This window comes from Suricata suricatta, chromosome 8, assembly GCF_006229205.1.
Source record: "Suricata suricatta isolate VVHF042 chromosome 8, meerkat_22Aug2017_6uvM2_HiC, whole genome shotgun sequence".
Taxonomy (NCBI): domain Eukaryota; kingdom Metazoa; phylum Chordata; class Mammalia; order Carnivora; family Herpestidae; genus Suricata; species Suricata suricatta.
Genome location: NC_043707.1, coordinates 126,202,812 through 126,228,443, shown reverse-complemented (window position 1 = coordinate 126,228,443; position 25,632 = coordinate 126,202,812). Strand labels below are relative to the sequence as shown.

Sequence of the window (25,632 nt, the reverse complement as noted above, 5' to 3'; positions counted from 1 at the left end):
CTTACCGCAGCGCTGTCACCCGATGCCACTCGCCATCATTGATGGGGTCCTCAGAGACGAGGCGGGCCTCCCCACTGCCCAGCTGGTAGCTGTGGTCACAGGTCAAGAAGACAGTGTGAGCTGGGGCAGGCGTGTGTGGCTGGGGTGCCGTGGGCCGTAGCATGGAGCAGAGGGGAAGCCACTGAGGGGGTGAGGGAGGCCAGGGAGGGGGAGGAAGGGCCAGGTGTCTGGACCCACCTGAAGACAAGGTGCCCGTCCTGAAGCCCGAGACTGATGAAGTCCTTGCTGTGGCCGGCCTCTCCCACATCCTGCCCGGGAAGCAGAGGGTCGCTAGGGTTCCCAGCCTGGAGAGAGCCCAGGCCCCTGACAGCTGTGACCTCCGCCTGCCTCTCTCTCACGGCCTTGCCCCCCAGGAGGCTGAGAACCCTAGGACCCGCACCCACACTCACCGTGCCCTGCCACAGCAGGAGGCCGCTGGCCGAGCTGGTCCGGACCTCCAGCTCGATGGTCTCCGGCACCTCGGGCAGGCTGTAAGTGGAGAGGCAGGTGAGGGGGAGGAGGTCCCGGAGTCCTGTTCCCCTCCCTGGACCCACAGGCACCCCCCTTCCCCAGCACCCATCTCACCTCCGGGAGAAGATGCGACCAGGGAGAGCTAGGAAGCCGTCATCATGGAAGTAGGCTCCGTACTGCCCAGGGGCATCTGCGGGACAACGTGGGGCCCGTAAAGACACCTGCTGGCCTGCACGGAGCGGCCACCACGTGGGCTCCAGGACCCCCACCTCCGCCCAGATGTGCGCTGCTCTGGGGGCCCTGGACAGAAGTCAGGGGCCTGTGAATGTGGGCGGGGAGCCCCTGGCGCTCTCCCTTCCCTCACTTCTCACTGAAACATAGCAGCTCCTGCCAGCAGGCACGCAGCAGCGGGGCCTGGGATTTGTCACTCACAGATCCCCTACTGCATTTCAGTTGTTAAGATATTTCAGAACATTGTCTACGCTTGTTGAAGCCGCGGTAGCTGTTAGGGCCACCACCAGATCTTGCTATTTAATGTGTTAATAAAGATGCACCTACGTTACAAATCTGAAAGTTTTAAATATTTTGATGACCTTATTTCAGTACAATTGGCTTGCTCTGAAATCCTATATTTTATTTTATGTAGTCAATAGGGTCCAGATAGGGTGACCAATCGTCCCTATTTGCTGAGTCCTGGTTTTAGCTCTGCAAGTCCATATGCCGGGAAACTCCTTAGTCCTGAGCACGCCGGGACAGCTGGTCACCCAGGTCAGTGGCACGCAAAAGGTTCAGAATCTTGGTGTTCCCTCCATCCTGCAGGCGGGAAGGCAGGCTCAGGCGGGTGAGTGACTTGCCGGGGAAGTGGGAGGCCTGCTTTGGACCCTTTTGGCCCCAATGTCCATACTGTGTGTGGCTCCAGCATCCTGAGCCCTGCCTGCTCAGACATGTCCCACAGGCCAGTGCTGGTCCCTGAGGGCCTACAGGGGCGGGGGACACTTTGCCACCCTCCACCAAATGATGATAACAGCTAACATTTACCGAGCACCTACTCTGTGCCAGGATCAGCTGCGAGCACCCTTTCATTTCAGTGAGTCTCTGTAACAATCCTCGGACTTAGGTATAATGTTCACCAAAGCGAACGTCCTGTAGCCACGGTGGACCAGACAGCATTCTCAGCATTTTACTACGCCAAATAATCTTACCTGACAACAAAGTTTTATCCAACCCTTGTGGAAGGATGCTACTTTCCTTTATTTTACACATGGGGAAACTGAGGCACAGAAAGGTTGAGTGACTCATCCAAAGTTGAGTGAGCTAATCAGGGGCAGGGCTAAGATCTGAGTCCAGGCAGCCTGGCTGCACGCGCTTACCCCCGCTACTGCTGCCTCTCCTGCTGTGTTAGTGACTGGTGAGAGCATGGGCATCTACGGAGCAGTTAGCCCAGAGTCTGCGAGCGTTCAATAAACATGGATTTTTTTTTGAAACCATCATTGCTTTTTTAAAAAAATTATGATTACTTTTAAATAGATTGTGGAATCCTGGAGAATGAAGGTCTTGCCTTATTCATCTCATATTTACTACATCCAGAGCAAGGATGGGCACACAATAGTTTGTTGACAGAATGCATGAATGTAGAGGAGGCAGCTGAGATCAGAGGGGCTCAAGGACCCGGCCCAGGTCACTGAGCCAGTAAATACAAGGTGGGACCCAGCTCAGTGCTGCTGGGCTCATCTTTGTCCTGTCCCTCTGTGCCCAGGGAGCCTCTCACATGAGGCTTGTCCTGCTTCCAGGCCACAATTGAGGGTGTGGGGTACCTGGAAGAGGGGTTGAGACCGGAAGCCAGGGAGGAGCCAAGCCTCTCTGGCCACAGGAAATACATACCATTGCCCCCACTGCCTTCCAGATGCCAATCGGACTCAGCCATGCCTTGTCCAGGGCCTATGAGGAAAGGTGGGTGCTGGCGGTGAGCACGGATGCTGTGGGAACCATGCGCAGCCCCAGAGGGCCCCGAGAGGGAAGTGGGGAGAAGCCAGGACCGTCACCTTGTTGGCAGCGTGGGCCTGAGAAGCCGGGGGGACAGAGGCAGCGGGTGCCCTGGCAGGTGCCCCCGTGCAGACAGGGCTCGTGGAGCTGGCAGGGGTTTTCCTCGTGCTCACAGAGGTCTCCTGTGGGTCAGGGCGCAGTGAGTGGGCGTTGGGGGGATGGGTCGCCCACCACCCTGCGCCCCCGCTGCGCGCACTGGGTGGGCTCTCACACCTTTGAAGCCATCAGGGCACAGGCACTGGAACTCGTACTCGCCGGCGGGCATGCAGGTGGCACGGTTCTGGCATGGCTGGTGCTCACACGGGGAGCTGGTGTAGCACTGCCCGATGCCCTGGCTGCCCAGGAAGCTGTAGGTGAAGTCTAGCCGCTTTCCGTTCACCGACACCTGCGGGGACGAGGAGGGGCTCTGGGCATGCAGGAGGCAGAGGCAAAGTGGCCGCGCGGACCGCAGGGGACCCGGGCTGAAGCATGAGCGGGCACAGGACAGGGAGGAACCCAAGGCGAGCCCCTCCTGTGTGCCAGGACCACCATCAGTGCGGTCACGGCTCAGTGAGGCCCCTCGGAGGAGGAGGCGTGATTGTCACCGATTCGATTGTCGCCGATTCACAGAGGAGGGCACTGAGGCCCGAGGGGGAGCGTCTGGGCTCGCTGCAGAGGGGCCGGTCTGCCCCCTCCCCCGCCTCCCCTCCAGTCCTCACCTCGCCCACACAGCCTCGGAAGTGAGCGCTGACGTTGGTGGCCGGGGGCAGCCGCACGGAGGGCTCCACGCCACCGAGGTAGAGGAGGGTGTGCAGGTTGAGGCCCTGGCTCTTGCCGGGCGAGGAGCGCAGCACGGGGCGTCGGCTGTTCACGCGCAGGCTGCCATCCTTGTTGAGACGTTCCGCAGACGCTCGGTGCCAGTGGCCCAGGGCCAGCGGCTCGGGGCTCCGCAGCACGGCCAGCCCTGGGGAGGACGCCAGGCGGGATGACACACGTGGAGCCCCCCGCCCCCACCTACAGGGGCTCGGGCAAACCCGAGACAGTCTAGGGGCCTTGCCGCAAGTCACACACGGGGAGAAGGAAGGTGAATGAACCGGGGACGTGGGTTGCTCTGACTTCTTAAGTTATTCCTCTGAGCCTCCATGGGGCATGGGGGAGCTGAGGGGGGCACAGAGCTTGGCATCTAGAGCCCACATGCATTTCATGTCCGGCGCTCACCTGACCCTAACTCATATCGGAACTCCAGGTGGCCGCCCACCATCGCCAGGGACACAAAGTCCTCCACAGGCCCGCTCTTCCCTCCGCTGAAGAGTAGGATGCCATCGGGCGCCAGCGGCTTGAACTCAACGTCCAGACGCAGCTCGTGGTGTGTGTTGGTGAGGGCGGGCAGTGCCAGGTAGGAGCCGGTGCCCGACATGGAGGGGGTGGTCACTGTCACACCTGCAGCAGCCACAGCTCAGCCGGGGGCAGTGGGGATACTGGTGCCCTCGCCAACCCCCCTCCAGACCTTGGCGCTCAGGACCAACTGGGTCATAGCTGCAGCACAGGAGCCCGGGGCCCTGCGCTCTGCAGACCAGGCTGGAAGAGTCTCTGGTAAGAGACGGGGACCTTCGGGGACCCTCATGTAAGGGATTCAGACTGGGCAGAGGTTTGGCCAGGTGCCTTTAAGGTCCTGTGGCTCTGGAATAATTTTATTGCCCACAGGGCGCTTGGTGGCCTCAGAATGTCCCCATCCTTCCGGGGTTCCCTGGGGTCTCGGGCCTGGCTCTACTCACCTTCCTCACATCTCAGCCCTGAGCGGCCCAGATGGCAGCGGCAGGTATAGCCTCGACCGTCAGGCCGGTTCACACAGGTGGCGTCGGGCCCACAGGCCTCTGGGGGACACAGGGACCAGCAAGAAGGACATTGAGGTGGCCCAGGAGAGGGTGGGGTCCTGATGCCAAAGCCCGACCTATTGCACCAGGGGGCCCTGGCTCGCCTGGGAGGGCTGCATCTGCGGCCGGGCAGGAGGAATGGATTACGGCTGGGGCGGAGGCGGGGCTCCGAGAAGGCTGGACAGGGGACACACGGGAGGCAGCGAATGAATGAGTGTGGGAACAGTGCGGGGGTGGTGATGCCTGGGGGGCAGGTAATGGGGTGGGTGCCTTGGTGGGAGATGGGAAGGTGGTAGGTACCTGGGGTGGTGAGGGGCTGGGGGGAGCGCCGGGGAGCAGAGGTGGGGGCAGAGCGGGTAAGGGGGTGGCAGAGATGGAAATCAGTATCTAGGAGGAGGAGGGGCGAGTACCTGGATGAGCAACATAGGGTGGTTAGTACAGTTAGCAGTGGGGTGGGTGGATCTGGAGAGGCAGCAATGGGCGGAGGCCAGCACCCAGGGGTGGCAGCAACCGGAAGGGCAGGTCACACACCTGGGTGGCAGTGCAGGGCCTGGGAGTGCTCACAGCGGCTCCCGGTGAAGCCAGCTGGGCAGATGCACATGTAGCTGCTGCTCTCTGAATCCTGACATTGGCCCCCATTCTGCAAAGTCGTCCCCAGAAGTCAGGCCCGGAACATCCCGCCTCTCCCCAACTTCCCACGGGGGTCTGCTCTGGCTGTGGGCAGCGGCCAGGGGCAGCTAGGTGGCATGTGTGGCATGGGGTTACCTGGCAGGGCCGGTCCCGACAGGTGGGGCAGTGGGAGATGCCGTGCGCTGTAAGGTTGAGGTCGTGGAAGATGATCTCCTCACCCTGGATGCGCAGCTCCCGGACACAGCCTGGGCAGCAAGGCAGGCACAGTGAGAAGGGCGGCAGTGCCCGGAGGCCTGCCCAGCCCCAGCCCGTACCCTGCAGTGCTCTCCTGGGCTCCCGTGGGCTCTGCCCGCCAGCCAGCTGAGGCTGGGCCAGGGACGGAAGCGGGGAGGGGGCTCACCTACGAAGCCGCTGCTCAGCCCCGCCTTGGGGATGGCACTGTAGTCGGGGTAGCCACCAAGGTAGAGCTCCTCGTTTAGGTCCAGGCCCTGGAACTTGCCCTGGGCAGTGGAGAAGTCGGATGGTGGACAGGGGCTGGGCAGAGGTGGGGTGGGGGCCGGAAATGAGGGTCCAGGGGGTGAACCTCACCTGAGATGTCCCATTGACTGGGGCCAGGCTGCCCACAATCAGGGAGCCCTGGGTGAGGCTGCGCAGCAGGGTCACGGTGTGGAACTGGCCCAGCGCCAGCGGTGTGGGGTGGCGGATGGTGGCCATGCCTGAGCCTGCGTCAAACCTGCTCCGCAGGGTGGGGCCGGGCAGGGGGAAAGCGCAGAAGGGGCCTGTCAGAAGGGCTGGGTGGGGGGGCCCGGCCTGGGTAGAGGCCATGTCTCCGTTTCCTGTCATTCTGATCTAGTTTCTGTCCCTGCCCTGTCCTCCCACCCTATCACCCATGCCCAGCTCGCCACTTCCCTGTCCCTTCCTCAGGTCTTCTCCTTCCCTTGGCTCCCCAGAGCTTATCTGGAGCAGCCCCTGGGGGGTCAACTGCCCTTGGCTCCAGGGCCTGGAGGTCACCTTGCTGCTCTCCTCCTCTATGGCTGGGTCTTCCCCAGCTGGGATCCATATTTCCCCAATGGCCAGAACACAATCTGTCTGCGTCCGTGCCTGGCACGGTGTTCAGCAAATCGCTACTGGGTGGATGAACGAATGAATCCTGGTCTGCAGGAGGCCCACCCAGTAAAGACACACTCAGCATCACCAAGCATTTCCTCTGCCGCAGTTTTGCGCAAGTCTGAGGCTGCTTCCTCCTCTGCTTGGTCGACACGCTGGGTCCACTCTGGCAGATCAGGTGGTCACCAAGGGCAAAGGCCACATCTCCTCCTTCCTCCCTCATGCAGCTTAACCCAGGGAGGTGTGTGCCTGACCAGAGCCCCGCAATCCAGTCCCCCAGCCCCCTTCCCCTGTAAATGGGAAGGGTGAGGGTCTCACCGGAACTCAGGCCGTCCACCCACGAGGCCGAAGGAGATGAAGTCAGGGTGCCTGTTGGCCAGATTGGTGGGGCTCCCTGGGATCCCCTTCTGCCCATTGTACAGCAGCATCCCTAGGAGGGCACGGCCGTGTAAGGGCCTCCCCCTGGCCCCCCAGCCATGGGCTCCCTGCCCGCCCAGCCCCTGTGACCCTTCACTCTCTCGCTCCCGTCCCTCCCTCTGTACGGACACCCTGTGCAGCCGGGGCCTTCCCACTGTCTCCGGATGTGCCCCACACAGACACCGGCTCTGAGCCCCTACAAAGAAATGGAATTTGCTTCACTCACACAGGAGGGCCTACGTGAAGGAGGAGAAGGAGGCAGAGACTCACCCGTGTAGAGAAGGAGGCCTGGACAGTGAAAGTCAGAGATCCATAGGAGATGGAGGAGAAAGAGAGAGAGAGAGAGAGGAGGAAAGGCTGAGAGATGGAGACAAAGGAAGGAAGGAGAAGGAGAGGCAGGAACAGGAAGCAAGGACGGGAGAATGGGTGTGGGTGCAGCCCTGGCAGGGGTGGGAGGTACTGCAGAGTGGGGGATGGAGACAGGAGGAGGCCCGAGAGGGGGCCCGGAGGCCAGGCCTGGGGGTTACAGGACTGGGATCTGAGGGAGGTGGGTAGGACTGGGGGCCACCAGGGCTCAGACAGTAATGGTAGTTACTCCAAGAGGTCCCCGCCCCAGGGATCCCAAAGCAGCCCCTCTCCTGCTCACCATCGGCTGAGTCGGGACGGAAGGTGATCTTGATCTCAAACTTCCTGTAGGCATCTTTGATGGTGGGCAGCGGCAGGAAGGAGTGGGGGGTCTGTGTGAAGTAGGGCACCACCCGCTCTGTGGGCAGAGAACGTAGCTAGAAACAATGCCCACGAGGCAGCAGGCAGGGCACGAGTCTGGAGGGTGCTGTCTTACCTGGCACCTGCAGGTGGGCGAAGGCTTTGACTTTGCCCTGGTGGTTGGTGGCAGTGCAGACGTAGGTGCCTGCGTCCTGAGGTCGGACCGAGGGCAACACCAGCATGTTGTTCTCCAGGCGGCTGTCAGGCGGCAGGTTACCGTCCAGCTGCAAATGGACCCACGCTTGGGACTCTGGCCTTGGCCCACACCTCCACAGGGCCTGTCTCCTGTCTTGCCTGAGGCCCACCCTGAAACACTGGGCTTGTACCCTGTGCCAGGCCTGGGCTGGGTCCTGCGGCCACTGAGATGGTGAAGGCCTGGTCCTTGCCTGTCAGGCATGCCTATGGCTCCCCTGCCCACCGCTTACCTTGCTCCAGGTGATCTCAGGAGTGGGGTAGCCGGAGACCATGCAGGGGAAGGCGGCTGCAGAGCCAGCAGGCACCCGCACCTCTGGGGGCGTGGAGATCTGGGGCAAGGCTAAGAGCAGAGAAGGAGACACAGGCCATCAACCTGATGACAGCCGCCACTGGAGAGCTCAGCCTGTGTCCAGACTCATTTCATCCTCACACTACCCCTGAAGGGAGGCACTGTGTCCCCATTTCACAGATGAGGCTCGCTGCTGGTTACACGTGTGGAACTGGGCAGTCAGGGCTCAGGGACAGGTCCGTTTGGTTCCACAGCCCAAGCTTCAACACACACTGGCAGAAAGGGTGCAGCCCTTCGGGGACCTCAGATGGGGGGTACTAGGGCAGTGTGCATCAGGAAGTTTGGGGGCAAGTCATAGGGTTTGGGGTGAAAAGGAGCTGCCTCAAGACAACCCAGATTTGTGTCTGCCTTGCACCCCCTGCCCTTTTCCACTCTTTCATGTTGGTTTTGTGTTTATGTGGTCTCTGCCATCAGATTGGCCTGTGGGTCTCCGTCGTCAGAGCAGGTGCCCCAGTGGCTGAGGACTCCATATCCATCTCCCTCTTCCTGCCCCCTGTCCCCGTGGAGGTCCCTGCCGGCCTTCACCTTGCACGAGCAGCAGCACGTGGGACTGGGTGGTGCCCGCGGCGTTGGTGGCGGTGCAGCGGTACTGCCCTGCGTCGGCCAGCTCCACGTGGGCGATCCTGACGATGCCCCCGCTCTGCACGATGCCAGGCCGCAGGCGCCCCCCGACTTTGCTCCATGTCACCTGAGGCTTGGGGTCGCCTAGGGCCAGGCACTCAAACTCCACGGCATGGCCGACCACCACGGTCTGCACGGACGTCCGAATGTTGATGAGCACCGAGGGCAGGGCTGGGGAGGTGGGAAGCAAGGGCAGAGTGAGGCCGGCCTGCTGCAGGCGCGGCCCGAGGAGGTGAGCAGCACAGCCCCGGGCATTCAGCCCTTTTTCATTGGCTTTCTTGGGCATTCACTCAGGAGCACACTCACTCGTTTGGTCTTGTCTATATATATGGTTACTCATTTGCATGCCTGCTGTCATTTTCCACTGTCTGGTCTGAGCACCCACAACCCTATCCATCTCCCTTCCTCCCGCCCTTGTGGTATTTGTCGAACCCCTTATGCTATGCGAGACACAACAAGTGTCTAATTCATGGACACTTAAGGGGCTCCCTGGGGAACAGAGTCCCTATGCCTTTCCTTTCTGTCGTAGGCTTTTAAAAAAACTTGTTAATGTTTATTATTATTACTTTAATTTTTTTAATGTTTATCCATTTTTGAAAGAGAAAGACAGTGCAAGTGGAGGAAAGACAGAGAAAGAAGGGGACACAGAATCCAAAGCAGGCAGGATCCAGGCTCTGAGCTGTCAGCACAGAACCTGACACAGGGCTCGAACTCACAAAAGCAAGATCATGACCTGAGCTGAAGTAGGACACTTAGCTGAGCGACACAGGTGCCCCAATGTTTATTATTTTTGAGACCGACAGAGAGAGAGAGAGATAGAGAGAGAGGGAGACACAGAATCTGAAGTAGGCTCCAGGCTCTGAGCTGTCAGCACAGAGCCCAACATGGGGCTCGAACCCACGAGCTGTGATATCATGACTGAGTTAGACACACTCAACTGACTGAGCCACTCAGGTGCCCTACTATCTTCTGTTCTTAGGAGAGGAAGCCACCATCATACCTTGGACAACCAGCTGGGCACTGGCCTGGGCCTGTCCCCACGGTCCATAGGCCTGGCAAACATATGTCCCTTGGCAGCTCTGGTCCAAGTTCTGGATTCTGTAAAGGAAAAATAGTAAGACATCAGTGAATAGAAACAATCGACAAGAACGCTTTGTAGTGGCGTGTGGGTTCAAAGTCATCCGAGAGTAGCACATGGTTTAAGCTTCTGGTCTCCCACTAACCACGTGAGGTAGGTCGGTAAGTGAGGCACGCATGCAGACAGGTAGATGTCGCCACACCCATTTTAGGACGAGACCATTCAGAGCTCAAGATCACACAGAGCTTGACTACAGAGTGCCAGAGCTGAGGTCTGGGTCACGTGTATATATCTGGCCTCAGAGACTGTTCTCTTTCTGCTAATAATAAGGACGCAAATATGAGCTCCCTGTTTACGGAAGACCTTCCACCCACGTGCTTTAGGTAATGTCACTTGGTCTCACGTAAAGCACTGGATGGCTGAGAACACTTGGGCTCAGAGAATGGAAGTGACATGCTGAGCCCCACAGGACAGGCATCCTAACAGTCCCTTCGTGTACCTTGGGCGGGCGTGCTCAAGTTCAGCCTGGCCTCCCCGCCGGCCACAACTCACCGGAGCACCCCATCCTGCACACTGTGGCCAGGAGGCAGCTGACCCCCTTCCTTGACCCAGCGGAGCTGGGTGCCCCGGTCACTGGGCACGGCACAGTGGAACTCGACGCTGGCCCCTATGCTCTTGGTCTCCTGCTGAGGTGTGACCTGAACGGCAGGCGTGGGTCCTCCTGGGATGGCGGTGGCCAGGACGGAGCCAGAGGGGCCTGTGGGGACACGTACGAGGTTTTGTGTGTGTGTGTGTGTGTGTGTGTGTGTGTGAGAGAGAGAGATCCCTGATGCCTCCACCTCCCAGCACCCAGAAAACCCCCATCCTAACATTCAAGGCGAGGCTCTTTTCCTGGGAGCCCCTTCTGCCCAGTCTGAGCCAGGGCTGCTCTGCTTACCTTGAACGAGCACCTGGGCGAAGGCCTCAGCTGAGCCCACCTTGTTGGTGACCCGGCAACGGTAGCGGCCTGAGTCCTCGGGGGCTGCGGGCTCAAAGCGCAGCATCTCGTTCCGGACAGTCGCCCTCCCAGGGAGGCTGCCACCCACACGGCTCCAGTGGAAGGTGAGCGGGGGTGTCCCATGCGCCAGGCACTGGATCTGCACCGTCTCCCCTGCCCGCACCGAAGTGTGCTCCGGGACCGTGGTGGCATATGGTGGACCTGTGGTGGGGGACGGAGAGGTGGGGGCGGGGAAGAGCAGCGGTCAGGATGGGAGCAGGTGGTGGCCCCAGGGGACTTGCCAGAGGACCAGGAACACTGAATGGTGAAGCAGAGGGCTGGGGATGAGGGAATCGAGGGTCCCAGGAGCGGATGGGGTCTCAGGCTGGGGCAGGTCCTGGGGGGCCTGAGGTGCATGGGGCCCTCTCGATGGCATCCCTGGGGTTCTGTCCAGGGTATAGCCTGGCGGGGAGCTCCATGCAGGGAGAGAGGACAGCCCAACGAGCACGGATGAGCTCCTTACTCTCCACGTGCAGGGCGATGGTGGCCTCGGCATGCCCGGCAGGGCTAGTGGCGTTGCAGATGTACTGGCCTGAGTCCTGCTGGGCCACCCGGGGGATGATCAGCGTGTCACCTTCCAGCCGGTGCTGCCAGGGCAGCGGGGAGCGCAGCTTGGACCAATGGATGGTGGGCGTGGGGCTGCCTGTGGGGTGGAAGATCACAGAGGTCACTGGGCTGCCCGAGGGATGCACTGGGGATAAGGCTGGCGAGGAGGTGACCAGGTGATCCCGTCCCTTTATGGGGGTCACTGAGTGGGCACTTCAGCCATCACTGCCAGCAGCAGCAAGGTCTCCTCCCTGGGTATGATGACATCTTCAGATCTCTTGTGTCTACCGTCCAGGCCCCAGGTAGCAGTGCTCTGCCTTTCCAGAGTGCCAGCTCCACCCATACCTGTGGCGGAGCAACGCAGGGTGGCTGTGTGTCCAGCCTCTATGGTCAGCTCGGCTTCTTCAACTTGAACTTGGGGGGCCCCTGGGGCCACAGTGCCTGTGTCCACAATCACCTCCACCCGCTTCTGTGCTGTGCCCAGTGCATTCTGAGCCAGGCATACGTAGGTGCCTGCATCTGATGGTTTCACAGATGAAATCTGGGAGAAAGCAAGGACCCTGGTTATGTGGGCACTGACAGGCAGCCTGGCGTTAGCCCCCAGCTCTGGCTTGCTTTTACCTCTTCCCTCTATTCCTCCCTTTGTTTTTATTTATTTATTTAAATTTTTTTTATGTCTTTATTTTATTTTGAGAGAGAGAGAGACAGAGAGTGAGTGGGGGAGGGGCAGAGAGAGAGGAAGACAGAATCTGAAGCAGGCTCCAGGCTCCGAGCTGTCAGCGTAGAGCCTGACATGGAACTCGAGCCCATGAACTGTGAGATCGTGACCTGAGCCGAAGTCTGACGCTTAACCGACTGAGCCACCCAGGCACCCCTCCCTTTGCTTTAGTTCCCCTGCTTGAGTGGCTGCTTGAGGACTCACACTCAAACATCTATCCCATTAGTCCATCATCCACTTGTCCATCAAGCCACCTATCCATTCCCCAACTACCTGTCCACTTACCCATCCACCCACTCAGTCATCTACACACCCATCCACCTATTCATCCATTCATCCATCCATCTACCTACCCATCTGTCATCTCCCCACACCCAGCCCATCCCCCACTCACCCACCCATCTATGCATCTATCTACCCACCCATTCAACTTATACATCCATTGATCCACCCATCTACCTACCCATCCACCCATCTACCCACCTACACATCCATCCATCCACCCGCCTTCCCACCCATCCACCTATTCATCCGTTCATCTACCCATCTACCTACCCATCTGCCCACCAACCCAGCCATCCATCCATCCTTCTAGCCATTCTTTCTTCCTTCCCTTCTTTTCCCTTCTTTCTTCCTGACCATCTTCCAAACTACCCACCAACCACTTATCGCATGCCCTCCTTTCTCTCTCCATCCATTCACCCATCTGCCCATTCACCACTCTTTCCTCCAAGCATCCGTTCAAGGATGAGCCCTGAGTGGGCCTCGGACCCAGAGATGAAGTAGAAGCCTTGCCTCACCTGCAGCACCGTATGGCTGTCCACGACCCCATACATCTGCTGTTCCAGGCGGGTGGGGGTGCCAATCCGGGTCCAGTGGGCTGCAGAGCGGGGCTCCCCAGCACTGACACACTCCAGGGTGACGGACTTCCCCACCTTCACCCGCACGGGACCCTCGGGGAGCACAGACACAGTAGGGGGCCCTGCCCAGAGGAAGGACATCCCTGTTACACACGCAAGGCTCTGCCCACATGCACTGTCACAGCCCCTCTCAGTCGCTGCTCATGGACACTCTTCTACATCAATGTGGAGAACAGAAGGGAGAATGCCCGAGGGAGGGATGCTGGCAGAGGCAGGATTTAAACTTTGAGGTCATGAGCTTGGAATCAGGGCTAGAGACAGGAAGGCAGATCCCAGGGGGTTGACGTTACTCACCGTGCACACTGAGGTTCACGACACTTTGGGCCACGCCATAGGCGTTGGAGGCCACACAGCGGTAAGCACCGTGGTTGCTGGGCCGGGCGCCCACGATGGTGATGATGGAGCCGTTGGGGCTGATGTGGACATTGTCTGTGGGGTTGGTATGGGGCAGGGCATGGTCACTGAGGTTGTCTTCATGCCTTGGTGCTGCCCGTAGGCATAGCTCTGCCCCACATCCCCAACGCCTCCAGCCTGGGTGTATATGACTCATAGGGTCCCAGGTAAAAGATGTTACTGTCCTTGGAGACTCCGGGGTCCAGCCCCTTCAGCATCCAGATGGGGACAGCCCCATCTGGGGCCTCACCCAGAGCCACACCGTGAGTTCAGTGCCACCCTCAGCCTTTGCCCCACCCGCAACGGTGATCCCCACACCTCTGCACCCGACTCCAGGACACACACACACCCCACCCTGCCCCCAACCCTCCCTGGGCTCACCCTCCAGTTCTTGGTTCCGAGTTTTCCACTCGAGGCTGATGGGGGTGGCCCCGTCATGGATGAGGCACTTGAAGCTGGCGTCCTGGCCCTGCTGCACGGTGCTGCTGGGCGGGTCGATAGAGATGACAGGGCTCCTCAGGCCTGGGGGAAGAGGCAGGCAGAGGGCCGGCTCAGGAGGGCCGGCTTGGCTCTCCCTGCCTCAGCTCCAGGCTCTCCCCTCTTCCCCCTGCCCATGGCATGTGCCACACTCACGGTAGGAGGACCCCGCACTGGGCGGGACGGTGACTGGGAAGGAGGCCTCCTGCTCAGGGCCTGAGCTGCCAGCCACGCGGCACACGTACTCGCCGGAGTCGGCAGGGGAGACGTGGGGGAGCCGCAGCCGGGAGCCGTGGGTCTGTAGGAGGAGGGCACAGCCATCAGGCCAAAGCCCTTGTGGCAGGGCAAGCCCCCAAGCCCACTGTACCAGCACCCGAGCTTTGCCTCGGGTCTTGGGAACCTGGGGCTCCAGCTGGGAGGGGTGAGGTAGCTTCATTTACCGGGTCCTACATGTCCAACCAACCCACTTCATAGAGGAGAAAACTGACTCAGGAAGTAATTCAGCAGCAGGGCCAGAACACCCGGGCCCCCCACTCCCATGCTCTGCTCCCCAAACCGCTCTATCCCCTGGGGTTCCAGAAAAGGCCAGGTGTCAGGACCCCACCCCGCCAAATTTTCTGTCTGCCTCAGGCAAGGATTATCACTCCGTTGAGTGAGCCAGTAAACAAGATTTGCATCTGGAGGCTGGAGATTGCCATTTCCTGGTCAAAATAACTTTGGCGACTGTCTTGCTGAGCTAGACGTGAGTGGCCAAGGCACACAAAAGATCAAAACCTTATTCAGTGTTAGTTCTCCATCCCCCAAGATTGCTGAGGCAAAGTCGGGGCACTTCTTTGATATGCATTCGACTCTGTAGCCTGCCTAGGTCAGCTTGCCTTGTTTTCCCCCCCTGAAGACTATATAAAGAACAATTCTTTGAATAAACGCTCTCTTTCGCATGATTGGAGAACCGTGAGTTCTGTCTTTACTTTCTGCGTCTCCCTCTCCTGCCCCCCTTTTTCTCTCCCTCCCTTAGGAGAAGAACCCTCCACGATTCTCCGATTCTCCGCCACGATTCTCCGCCCCGGCAGGGCGGACGAAACAGGTACCGCTGATCGCCAGGGACGAGCGGCCCCGGCCCTCGGGTTACGACAGCCAGGGTTGGGGTGCAGAAGGCAAATGCAGGTTGAACCCCACCTGCCCTGGAATGCTGCCCTTCGGTCCCCGTACCTGGTGCCGGGCGGGGAGGCTGCCCCCACGCTTGTACCACATGACCTGGGCGTGGGCCTGCCCGGGCACCACGCAGTTCAGGTCCAGGGTCTGCCCTTCGGCCACGTGGGAGGAGGAGGCCTCGATGTAGATGGGCTGGGCCAGTCCTGGGGCTGTGGGTACAATGGGAGGGTGAGAAGGGCGAGGCCCCCAGGGGTGAAGGCAGGGACTACAGGTGACAGTGAATGCCAGTAGTCCTGTGCAGTGGCCTGAGTGACTGACAGGGCTCGGTGCCACTGACCTAAGAAGGGTCTCCATTCCTTGGGGGAGGACAAGCCTGGGTGAGGACCCGGGCTGGTCCCTGGGGGTTGTGGGGTGGGGCTGGAGGACATTCAACGGAACTGAGGGGCAGAGCCCTGCTGGCAAAGCCGGGAGGAGCAGGGCCAGGAAGGGGCTCCCCAGGCCTGTGCCCCAGCGACACCCACTGCTACTGTCACTCACCAGGAATGGGGCCTGGGCTGGAGGCCTCAATTGTGACCAGGACAGAAGCCTCCAAGGTGCCAGAGCTGCCAGTCACTTGACAGTAGTACTCTCCAGAGTCAGCCGGGGACACCTGATTCAGCCTCAGCAGGGGTCCGTGGACCTGGCCAAGGTCAGGGCAAGGCAAGAGTGAGCTGGGGAGCTGGCAGCCAAGGCCTTCAGATCCCTAAGCCCCGGGTACATGCACCCCAAGCCAACACATAGAATAGCTATGAAGGCTGGATCCTATGCAAGACAACCCCAAGACCTTAGACACTGCAGAGTATGTTTATTACGATGTTTTCATGGTAGGAGGTAGTCTAGCGTTCTGAGTAACACGTGCCCTTTTTTAATTGCACCAATGTGCTCGGACGCTGGTGTTGGCTCTGCGGTGCCCAGCCTACTCTTGACCACCTGACTCCTGGTGGTCTCCTGCTGCGATTTTCCCAAAGCCCCAGATGTTGGAGCCATGTCCCCTCCTGGCTAGATTGAGGCAGGACGGTTGGGCAGGGGTGGGGTGGGGTGGCGAGTGCCCACATCCTACTTTCTCCAGTCCCTGTACCTGGTGCCGGGCAGGAAGGCTGCCCCCGCGTCTGTGCCACGTGACCTGGGCGTGGGCCTGTCCAGGGACGATGCAGTTCAGATCCAGGGTCTGCCCTTCAGCCACATGGGAGGAGGAGGTCTCAATGCGGATGGGTGGGGCTCCACCTGGGGCTGAGGCACAGGAAGAGGTCAGTGAGTCGGGACTCCCACCCCTTGGCCCTCACCCCTACCCCTGGGTGCCCAGATTTTCAGACCGGAGGCCAGACCACATATTGAGAGGTGGCCTCGATCCACACCACCATTCCCTTCCCCTCCCACTGCCCGTTCCCCAGAGGCCTGGGGCAGCTAGGCTCATCATCCTCCTGGCCCCGCCCCGCTGTCTTTTCTTGTGTTCCTAGCACCCTAGGTGGCCAGGGCTCAGGGCTGGGCCCCTCCATACTGATCACTCATTTTTCTCAGACTTGAACAATGTGTGGCTAAGAACCCCAGGCTCTGGGGCCAGACTGCCTGGGTTCAAAACCCAGCTCTGGGATGCACCTGGGTGGCTGAGTCAGTTGAGCATCTGATTCTTGATATCAGCTCAGGTCATGATCTCACAGTTTGTGAGATCAAGCCCTGCATTAGGCTCTGCACTGATAGCACGAAGCCTGTTTAGGATTCTCTCTCACTTTCTCTCTCTCTCCCTCCCTCCCTCTCTGCCCCGCCCCTGCTCATGCACAGGTGCATCTTCTCTCTCTCCTAAAACAAATAAACTTAAAAAAAAAACCACACACACAACCTGGCTCTGCCATTTAGTAGCTGTGTGACCTTTGGAAAGCTAATTTACCTCTCTGTTCAGTTTCCCCGTCTATAAAATGAACAGAACAATCATGCCTACTTCAAACAGTTACTATGAGGATGAAATGAGTTACTGTGTAAACAGAACAGGGCCCGGCACCTGGAAACTGCCAGATCATGTTTTTTACTTAGCAATTCATGTACTACTCTCGGCTATAACCACATATTCCTTGTGCTGTCAATTACTTTAAATTTTTTGTCAATTGATTCATTTAACGAAATGCTTAGCCCTGTTGGAGGCAATGATTAACCTGACACCATGACGTTTTATGTGTTGCTGTTGTTCTCTAATATAAAAGATTTTTATTGCGGTGCCACCCCAGGTCACCCTCATGTACCGCCAGAATCAGAGTTCCAGCCTTTAGCGAACTTATGTAATTGTCGCAAGAGTTCTGCCCTCCCCACGTTACGGACGAGGAGAGGGAAGCATGGAGAGTCCCCTGCACGGCCTCTCAGAGTGTGGCCGGAGGAGCTGGGGGTCAGGCCCACGGAGGCCAGACTCCCAAGTCCAGTTCTCAGGTGCTAGAGGTAAATCTCTCTGGACCTGGCTCCCCACCTCTGCCTGCTGGCTCCCCCTCCCCTTCCTCCCTTCTCTGGCCTCCCAGCCCCATCACAGGGACCCTCACCAGGGACAGGAACAGCACTGGAGCCAGAGGCCTCGATGTTGACCAGGACAGAGGCCTCCAGGGGGCCTGAGCTGCTCACTACCTGGCATACATACTCGCCCGAATCAGCTGGGGACACCTGGTACAGCCTCAGCCGTGAGCCGTGGGCCTGAGCAGGGGTGGGGCAGGGAAAGAGAGGAGCAGCGTGAGACGGCAGTCGGAGGCCTGGAAGGCTGGGGCCAAGGTCTGACCTCTGACCTAGGCAGGCACTGTGCCCCACAAAGGCTCCTGGGCCTCCTTCCTGAGTAGATCTGGGGGGCAGGGACCCTGACCAGGCTCCCCCACACATCATCCAGCAGCCCTCCCACCACTTCCTGACCCCCCAACTCCCATACCTGGTGATGAGTAGGGAGGCTGCCCCCACGCTTGTGCCACGTGACCTGGGCGTGGGCCTGGCCAGGGACCACGCAATTCAGATCCACGGTCTGCCCTTCAGCCACGTGGGAGGAAGACGACTCGATCCTGATGGGCACTGCACTGCCAGGGGCTGTGGGCACAGAAACAGCAGATTTGGAAAGAACTGGGTTGCTCAAGGTAATAACAACAGTTAACACCTGTTAAGCACTCAGAGTGTGCCTGGCACTGCTCCAAGCACTTTGTGAGTGAGAACTCATTTACTCTCCACAAAATTCATAAGCTCTCGGTGAGAATGGAAACACTCTATCTTCTGCACTGTCCAGTACTGGGCTACTTGCTACGTGCGGCCACTGAGCACTTGAAACACGGTGAGGTGAATGGTGAACTTGAACTATAGTGGCCACCTGTGGCCAGTGGCCACAGTGGTCACCATATTGGACAGCAGCATGAGGCTGGAATGACCAGCTTCCCCATTTCACTGATGAGGGCACAAAACTGAGAGAAAAGGGTTCTTCACCCAAGTCTCTTAGTGGTGTAGGCAGGATTTGAACCCAAGCGTCTTTCTGTAGAGGCCTTGCCCTGGACCCTCAGCCGAGAGCTCTGACTGCTGACTCCCCAGGGAGCACTGTTATCCGAGTCTCCCGGGCCTTTCAGACTCACCAGAGGGGCTGCCAGCGCTGGGGGACACTGAGACCACGATGGAGGCCTCCTGGGCATCGATGTTGTTGTTGGCGCGGCACACGTACTCGCCAGAGTCAGCCACGGACATGTGGTGCAGCCGCAGGCGGGAGCCGTGGGCCTGGGGGGGATGGGGAAGGAGGGGTAGAGGGGCCAAGGAGTCACCAGCTAGCTCAGGCCTCCTTCCAGGCCTCCCTCGTCAGACTGGCTGAGGCTACCCTCTGTCTACCCAGGGCAGGAGGGAGGGCCGCTCCCGGACTGCTGGCTAGTGCCTTACTTCCGGTTCTTGCCCACTGGGACCATCCTGTAATGGCTACCCCAGCGGGGGTGGGGAGGGGGGTTCTGCCCTCGCCGCCATAGCTCCACTCTGTACCTGGTGTTGGGTAGGAAGGCTGCCCCCACGCTTGTACCACGTGATGGTGGCCTGGGGCTGCCCAGCGACCACGCAGTTCAGATCCAAGGTCTGTCCTTCGACCACAGTGGGGGACGAGGACTCGATCCTGATCGGTGGGGAGACACTGGGCACTGGAGACAGAGAAGGACGGACCACACAGCCAGACTCAGACAACTGTGATCGCACCAGGGACCTCTCTGCCTCCCCCCTGCACCCGCTTGCCTGGACCCGCTGCCCTGTGCCCTCTCACCATGGAAGGGGCCGCTGCCCTCGATGGTCACGATGAGTGAGGTCTCCTGGGACCCAGCACCGTTACTGACGTGACACACATATTCGCCTGAGTCTGCAGGTGTCACTTGGGGGATCCGCAGTCGGGAGCCCACGATCTGAGGGGAACAGTGGGTGGACGTAGCACCCCCACATCTCGGGTGCCGCTGCCCCGGACTCCTGGAGCCTCCCTGCCTTGTCTGGGCTGGCCGTCCCCATGCGCCCTTCAGAACTCCCCCAGCAGCCTGCCTGAGCCCTAGGCTGGGGAGGACAGTGCCTCTAGCCTTCATACTGTTCTCCCCTCTCACCTGAGCCAAAGCCTGCTGGGGCCATGCCCGGGGAGCCCACAGTGCCCTGCTGTGGCTTCTACCACACTGCCGTCACAGGACATGTCCCCTCGTCCACTAGCCTGTGAGCTCCCTGAGGGTAGGCACATGCCTCATTCCACTCGGAATCCTTAGTGCCAGGCACAGACTTAGCCTGGAGCAGATTCTCAGGGACATTTAGTGAGTGAGTTAATCATAGAATGTTCTATTGAAATACGAGATCCAACCAAGGTCAGTGGGATCTATGTATCACCAGCATCAGTCCAGGATCCATCCAGTAAGAACGCTCAATGTTTGCTGACTGACTGAATGAGCACAGAAGCAGTGTCAAGAGCCCCTTCTGAGTCCTGCCAGTGTGCCCAGTGTTTGCATCCCCTCCCAAGGCCTCCATACCTGGTGCCGGCTGGGCAGGCTGCCTCCACGTTTATACCAGGTGATGGTGTGGGGGGCCTGGCTGGCCACCAGGCAGTTGAGGTCCAGGACACGTCCATTGGCCAGGGAGGCCGAGGAGGACTCGATGCGGATGGGGTACACCACGCCCTGGGCTGGGAGGGTGAGACAGGAGGCAGGGTGTGGGAGCCGCTGAGGTTGGAGTGGCTCCGGCGGCCCCCACCCCCCCACTGTTTGCTATCACCCCGGAGACACTCACGGTGGGAGGGGCCCAGGCGCCGCTGGATCGTGACGAGGACGGAGGCTTCCTGGGTGCCCGAGCTGCTGACCACACGGCATATGTACTCCCCAGAGTCGGCTGGGGTCACCTGGGGCAGCCGCAGCCTTGACCCATGCACCTGGGAGGACCAGGAGGAAGGCAGGCTCAGAGTCGGGCTCTGGGGCTCGGAGCCAGGCTCCTGCTCCCTTCCCCAACCCCCTCCCAGCTCGGTCCAGCCAACTGGACTGGAGAGAAGCTCTTTCCGGAAAAACCACCATTCATGACCCTTCAAGTCCCCTGCCCCAGTGTCGGGACTGGGTCCAATGAGAAGAGGAAGGTGACCAACATTTGTCAATGTGCTATGTGAGCCTGTTTGACAGAGGAGGACACTGAAGATCAAGGAAGTCAGATGACTGGCCTAAGGTCACACAGCAGGCAAAGCGGCAGAACAGTGTCTAAACTCAGATATGCCTAAAGTCAAAGTGTGTGTACTTTCTTCTGTAGTCATGAGGGTCTGTCAGGCCCCCCCTTGGCTCCTTGCCTCCTACCTGGTGCTGCGCGGGGAGGCTGCCCCCTCGCTTGTGCCACGTGACCTGGGCGTGGGCCTGCCCAGCAACCAAGCAGTTCAGATCCAGGGTCTGCCCTTCAGCCACATGGGAGGAGGACGACTCGATCCGGACTGGGGGGATGACGCCCGGCGCTGGGGACAGAAGGCAGAGGGTCAATCCCCAGCTAAGAGGGGAGGGGAGGGGAGGTGGGTGTGAGTGAAGGTGGGGCCACTGGTCTCGTGGGGTCCTGCCAGTGTCTCCTGCAGCTGGGTCCCTAGCCCTGCCCTATCCCCAGTGCTGCTTACCAGGTACAGAGCCTGCAGGCTCAATGGTCACCAGGACAGAGGCCTCCAGGGGCACCGAGCCCCCCACCACGCGGCACACATACTCGCCCGAGTCAACTGGGGACACCTGGTGTAGTCTCAGCAGGGAGCCGTGGGTCTGGTCAGAATGGAGGTGAGCTCAGAGGGGGCGCCCACAGGACCCTTGCACCTATAACCTGCACCCCTGCCTCCCTCTCTGACCCCTGAGGCCTGGCCATCAGCTCTGTCCTCCTTAGTTGGGGGACTTGCCCCACGGGGTGGAGGGTGGTCAGGAGGAGCCCTGGTGAAGTGAGCAAACACTGATACCACCTTCCATCAATTCTAAGACACGCCTTTTTTTTTTTTTAAAGTAGGGATCACATCAAGCACAGGGGCCAAGGTGGGGCCTGAACTCACAACCCTGAGATCAAGATACGTCAAGTGTCAGATGCTTAACTGACTGAGCCACCCAGGTGCCCTAAGACACGTTTTAATGTCTCTGCAATCAAGACACATTTTATAGCCAATAATTTAAAAATGATAAAGGGCAGCTTATTTTCCTTAGATGTACAAAACTTAATAGTGCCTCGTGCAATCGATAGCATCCTAAAGTCTATAAAATACAGTAATATTAATAATCGCTAACAGCATTATGGTAACAACAGCTCGGCAGTTTCTATGCGCCAGAGCTCTGAGTGCTTTGCACAGATTCTAATTCACTTCATCCTGAAGACAATCCTGTAGGATGGATACCACTTTACAGATGCTGAAGCTGTGGCACAGAGAGACTAAGTAACTTGCCCAAGGTCATAGGCTGGCCAGCCCTGGCGTCTGGGTTCTAACCATTGTACTATCCACCTGTGCAATGGGGTCCGAGCCTTCCTTTGTCTCCTTCAGCCCTCCCCATCCTTGACCTCCACCACCCGGGGTCTCCCTCCTGTCCTGGCCTGTCCATCTCGCAGGCCTGTACCTGGTGCCGGGCAGGGAGGCTGCCCCCGCGCTTATGCCACGTGACCTGGGCGTGGGCCTGCCCGGGCACTATGCAGTTCAGGTCCAGGGTCTGCCCTTCGGCCACGTGGGAGGAGGACGACTCGATGCGGATGGGCTGGGTGCTGCCCGGAGCTGGGGGAGAAGAGGGTCACGGGTCACTCCAGTTCTTCAGAGCTGCCCCTCCGTATCCCCGTCTCCCGTCCCGGCCCAACTCACGGTAGGCAAAGTTGGCCCCCTGGGTCCTGGTTACAGTGACTGTGATAGAGGCCTCCATACCGTTGCTGGCCCGGCAAACGTACTCGCCTGCATCAGCTGGCGAGGCCTGGAAGATGTACAGGCGGGAGCCGCGAACCTGGGCAGCCAGGGGCAGGGGTGTGAGAACGAGGCTTCCTACAGCCTAGCAGATGCCCCCCTGCCCTGCTCCCCTGAGCTGGGAACTGCCAGCCGCTCAGCTCAGGCGCAAAGACCCCCTCGCCCTCTGCCCAGAGCTCGGCCTGGCCAGCCCCTCCCACCTTTCCGCCTCCCTGTACCTGGTGCCGGGCAGGGAGGCTGCCCCCACGCTTGTACCACGTGACCTGGGCATGGGCCTGCCCTGCCACCACACAGCTCAGATCCAGGGTCTGCCCCTCGGCCACTGTGGGGGATGTAGACTCGATCCTGACAGGGGGGACAGGTTCCAGGGCTGTGGGAACAAAGCACAGGTAGCAGACGATCCCCAGAAGAGAGGGCAAGAACAGCCCCCTTCAGAGCCAGCACAGCCTGGCCAGGCTCATATGTTTGGGGGTTTGGTGGCCTGGGCTTGATTCACCCTGAGCGGAGGGCCAGGGCAGGGGCCAAGCCTTACAGAGGGATTAAGGAAGTGGGGAGAAGAGGGTAGTGGAGGCTGGGAGAGAGGAAGAAGAGGCAGGAGCAGAAAACAGGAGGTGCTGCGTGGCCAGAGGAAAGTGAGCAACATGGTGGGTTCCTCAGAGAAGTGGTCTCCAGCTCCAGCGTGGCCTCCTCCTCCTCCCAGCCTCCCAGTGGCAACAGGAGCTGCTAGGACCTCAGCACCTGGGAAGGCCCTCGGCCCCTCCTGCTGGCCCTGTCCTTGGCAGTTACTCACCCGGGATGGAGCCCGAAGGGGAGCCGGAGGCCTTGATGTTGACCAGGACAGAGGTCTCCAGGGGCCCAGGGCCAAGGACTACGCGGCATACGTACTCGCCCGAGTCGGCTGGAGACACCTGGTGCAGCCGCAGCAGCGAGCCATGGGTCTGGATGCAAACGGGGAGGGTTGGCAGGGGGCCGGAGGGGCCCTATGCACCCCTCCGGCAGGCTGGTCCTGGGGACTGGTGTACCTGATGCCGGACGGGGAGGTTGCCCCCGCGCCTGTGCCATGTGACCTGGGCGTGGGCCTGCCCGGGCACTATGCAGTTCAGGTCCAGGGTCTGCCCTTCAGCCACGTGGGAGGAGGAGGACTCGATGTGGATGGGCTGGGTGCTGCCCGGAGCTGGGGCTCCTCCTGGAGCTGGAGGAGGAACTAGTAAGGGGCCTGGGCTCCTGAGCCCAGCCCTGCAGCCCTGGGCCAGAGCACCCTGGTACATGACCAGGGCCTAGCTTGGGAGGGCAGATGGGAGGCCTTTCTAAGGCTGGGACCAAGCATTCTACCTCAGCATGGTCCGCCAGGCCCCTCCTTCGGTCACGCTCACCTCCAACTTTGTGGACTAGAGGCCCATTTACCCACCTGTGGCTTCCTGATCTATGATAAGCTGTTATGGCCTACAAGCAACGAGAGTCCTTCAGTGCCCAGGCCAGGCCAAGGGATGCAGCCAAAAATGTTACAAGTCTCTTCTAGAGAGTGTTTATCATCTGCTCCCACCACATGGTAGTGGTATTGTCCCCCTTTCACAGATGAGAAAACTGAGTCCCTAAACTGTGAAATAACTAGTTCAAAGCTGATAAAGGGCAGAGGCACGATTTGAATCTGGTCAGCCTGACTCCCAACTCAGTGTTTAATCCTGGCTCTGCTGCTTCCTTATGAAATCGGAAGCAGTAGCCTCATCATAGGGCCCCAGGTGAGCCAAATCAACCTGATCCCCACCCTAGTCGCCTCACGTCCCCAAAGCCCGCCTAGAGCACCCCCTCTTGTCCTGATGTCATGGAAGAGACCACAGGCACCTTCCCTGGGACCAGCGGGGAGATCTAGGGCCTGGCCTCTGCCCAGCCCCACTTGGCTCCTCACCTGGGGTGTAGCCAGGGCCTGGGTGGGTGCTGTGGAAGACAGAAACGACGATGGAGGCCTCCTTGGGGCCTGACTCGTTCTCCACTCGGCAAACGTATTCTCCAGAATCAGCTGGAGAAACCTGGGAAAGCCGTAACCGGGAGCCATGCACCTGGGACAGGGTGGGATGCAGGTAGGTGAGGGTGAGGAGGGGCTGCGGTCACCACTCCCTCGGAGCCTTAGTGAGTCGGGTCGCTGGTGGAGAGTGTCCGGGCTGTGTGAAGCCTCTGCCTGTAAGGACCACTCCCAGGTCCCTTGCCATAGGCTCCAGGGCCCTTTTACCTGGCTGTGGGGAGGCAGGCTGCCCCCTCGCTTGTACCACGTGATGGAGGTGTGGGCCAGGCCAGCCACCACACAGTTGAGGTCCAGCGTCTGGCCTTCAGTCACCGAAGGTGACGAGGACTCGATCCTGACTGGTGGGGTGCTGGCACCTGAGGTTGGGGCCAGAGGCAGGCTGAGTGGGCTGCGGGGAGCCCAAGCTTGCCCTCCGCCCTCCTTCAGTCCCCAGAGACCCCGCACCTGGAAGGACAACCACTTGGATCCGGGCCTGTGCGGTGCCCGCGGGGCTGCTGGCCACGCAGAGGTAGAAGCCGGCGTCGGCGGCTGTGATGGCCGGGATGACCAGCGTGGCGATGTCTGTGCGCTCGGACCGGGCCTGCCGCACGGTGGGAAGGGTCAGCTGCCCCCCGGGGGCGAGGCAGCCTGGCAAGGGCCGGCCAGCGACGATGGGGACAGGGGTAGTTGGACACGAAGCGGGGCAGAGCCTGGCTGGCTAAGCAAGAGGCCAGCAGCTGCCACCCGCCAGCGTACAGGAACGTAAGGTGGCAAGTGCTGGGACCCTGCTGAGCCCATGGCCCGGCCCAGACACAGTTCCTCACCTGTGGGGGGAGGCTGCCCCCTTCCTTCCTCCAGGTGATGGTGGCGCTGGGCACACCTGCAGCCCTGCAGTACAGCCTGACGGTGCGACCTTCGTGTACCTGAGTCCTCTCTGGACTCACCTGGACCCTGGGCCCGCCGCCCCCTGCACCCAAGAGGCCTGTGAGGACATCTTTCTGGATTGCCCTGGTGCTCCCAAGCTCCACCCTCAGCCGTGCCCCCTCACCATGCACGTGGAGCACGGCCCTGGCCACGTGCTGCCCGACGCTATTAAGGGCATGACACAGGTACTGGGCTTGATCCGAGGGCTCGACAGTTGGCAGGCGCAGGATGCCACCAAGGATCTGTGCCTTCTGAGGGAGCTGGCCGCCAGGGCCCCCTGACAGAAAGGGGCGGCATCAGCACTTGCTGGGTGTGGCCAGGCCCTGGGGGTGGTGGACCCCACAGCCTGGAGTCCCGTCCCTGGCCCCCCATAGCTTGGAGTCCCACCCCTGGCCCCCCACAGACCGGAGTCCCGCCCCTGGCCCCCCACAGCCCCGAGTCCTGTCCCTGGCCCCCCACAGCCCGGAGTCCCGTCC

At 60.1% G+C, this 25,632-nt stretch overlaps 1 protein-coding gene across 1 annotated transcript in view; it reads right to left on the bottom strand.

Annotated features, from left to right (window-relative positions):
- HSPG2 (heparan sulfate proteoglycan 2) overlaps positions 1-25,632 on the bottom strand; it is a 66,916-nt gene that overhangs the window by 1,886 nt on the left and 39,398 nt on the right. Inside the window, 50 exon segments of the mRNA XM_029945880.1 lie at positions 6-89; positions 238-308; positions 450-528; positions 625-700; positions 2,392-2,448; positions 2,553-2,675; positions 2,767-2,938; positions 3,252-3,496; positions 3,751-3,972; positions 4,308-4,406; positions 4,938-5,046; positions 5,172-5,281; positions 5,437-5,536; positions 5,625-5,769; positions 6,462-6,573; positions 7,207-7,323; positions 7,402-7,549; positions 7,751-7,860; positions 8,395-8,661; positions 9,491-9,588; positions 10,121-10,325; positions 10,506-10,766; positions 11,068-11,247; positions 11,496-11,691; positions 12,669-12,850; positions 13,083-13,217; positions 13,563-13,703; positions 13,815-13,956; positions 14,868-15,019; positions 15,348-15,489; positions 15,928-16,079; positions 17,372-17,519; positions 17,746-17,897; positions 18,428-18,566; positions 18,819-18,970; positions 19,090-19,225; positions 19,826-19,977; positions 20,082-20,220; positions 20,630-20,781; positions 20,935-21,070; positions 21,902-22,053; positions 22,138-22,273; positions 22,452-22,603; positions 23,024-23,171; positions 23,256-23,425; positions 24,140-24,290; positions 24,461-24,609; positions 24,698-24,833; positions 25,057-25,199; positions 25,281-25,433. Of these exon segments, the coding sequence (XP_029801740.1) occupies positions 6-89; positions 238-308; positions 450-528; positions 625-700; positions 2,392-2,448; positions 2,553-2,675; positions 2,767-2,938; positions 3,252-3,496; positions 3,751-3,972; positions 4,308-4,406; positions 4,938-5,046; positions 5,172-5,281; positions 5,437-5,536; positions 5,625-5,769; positions 6,462-6,573; positions 7,207-7,323; positions 7,402-7,549; positions 7,751-7,860; positions 8,395-8,661; positions 9,491-9,588; positions 10,121-10,325; positions 10,506-10,766; positions 11,068-11,247; positions 11,496-11,691; positions 12,669-12,850; positions 13,083-13,217; positions 13,563-13,703; positions 13,815-13,956; positions 14,868-15,019; positions 15,348-15,489; positions 15,928-16,079; positions 17,372-17,519; positions 17,746-17,897; positions 18,428-18,566; positions 18,819-18,970; positions 19,090-19,225; positions 19,826-19,977; positions 20,082-20,220; positions 20,630-20,781; positions 20,935-21,070; positions 21,902-22,053; positions 22,138-22,273; positions 22,452-22,603; positions 23,024-23,171; positions 23,256-23,425; positions 24,140-24,290; positions 24,461-24,609; positions 24,698-24,833; positions 25,057-25,199; positions 25,281-25,433 (7,228 nt within the window).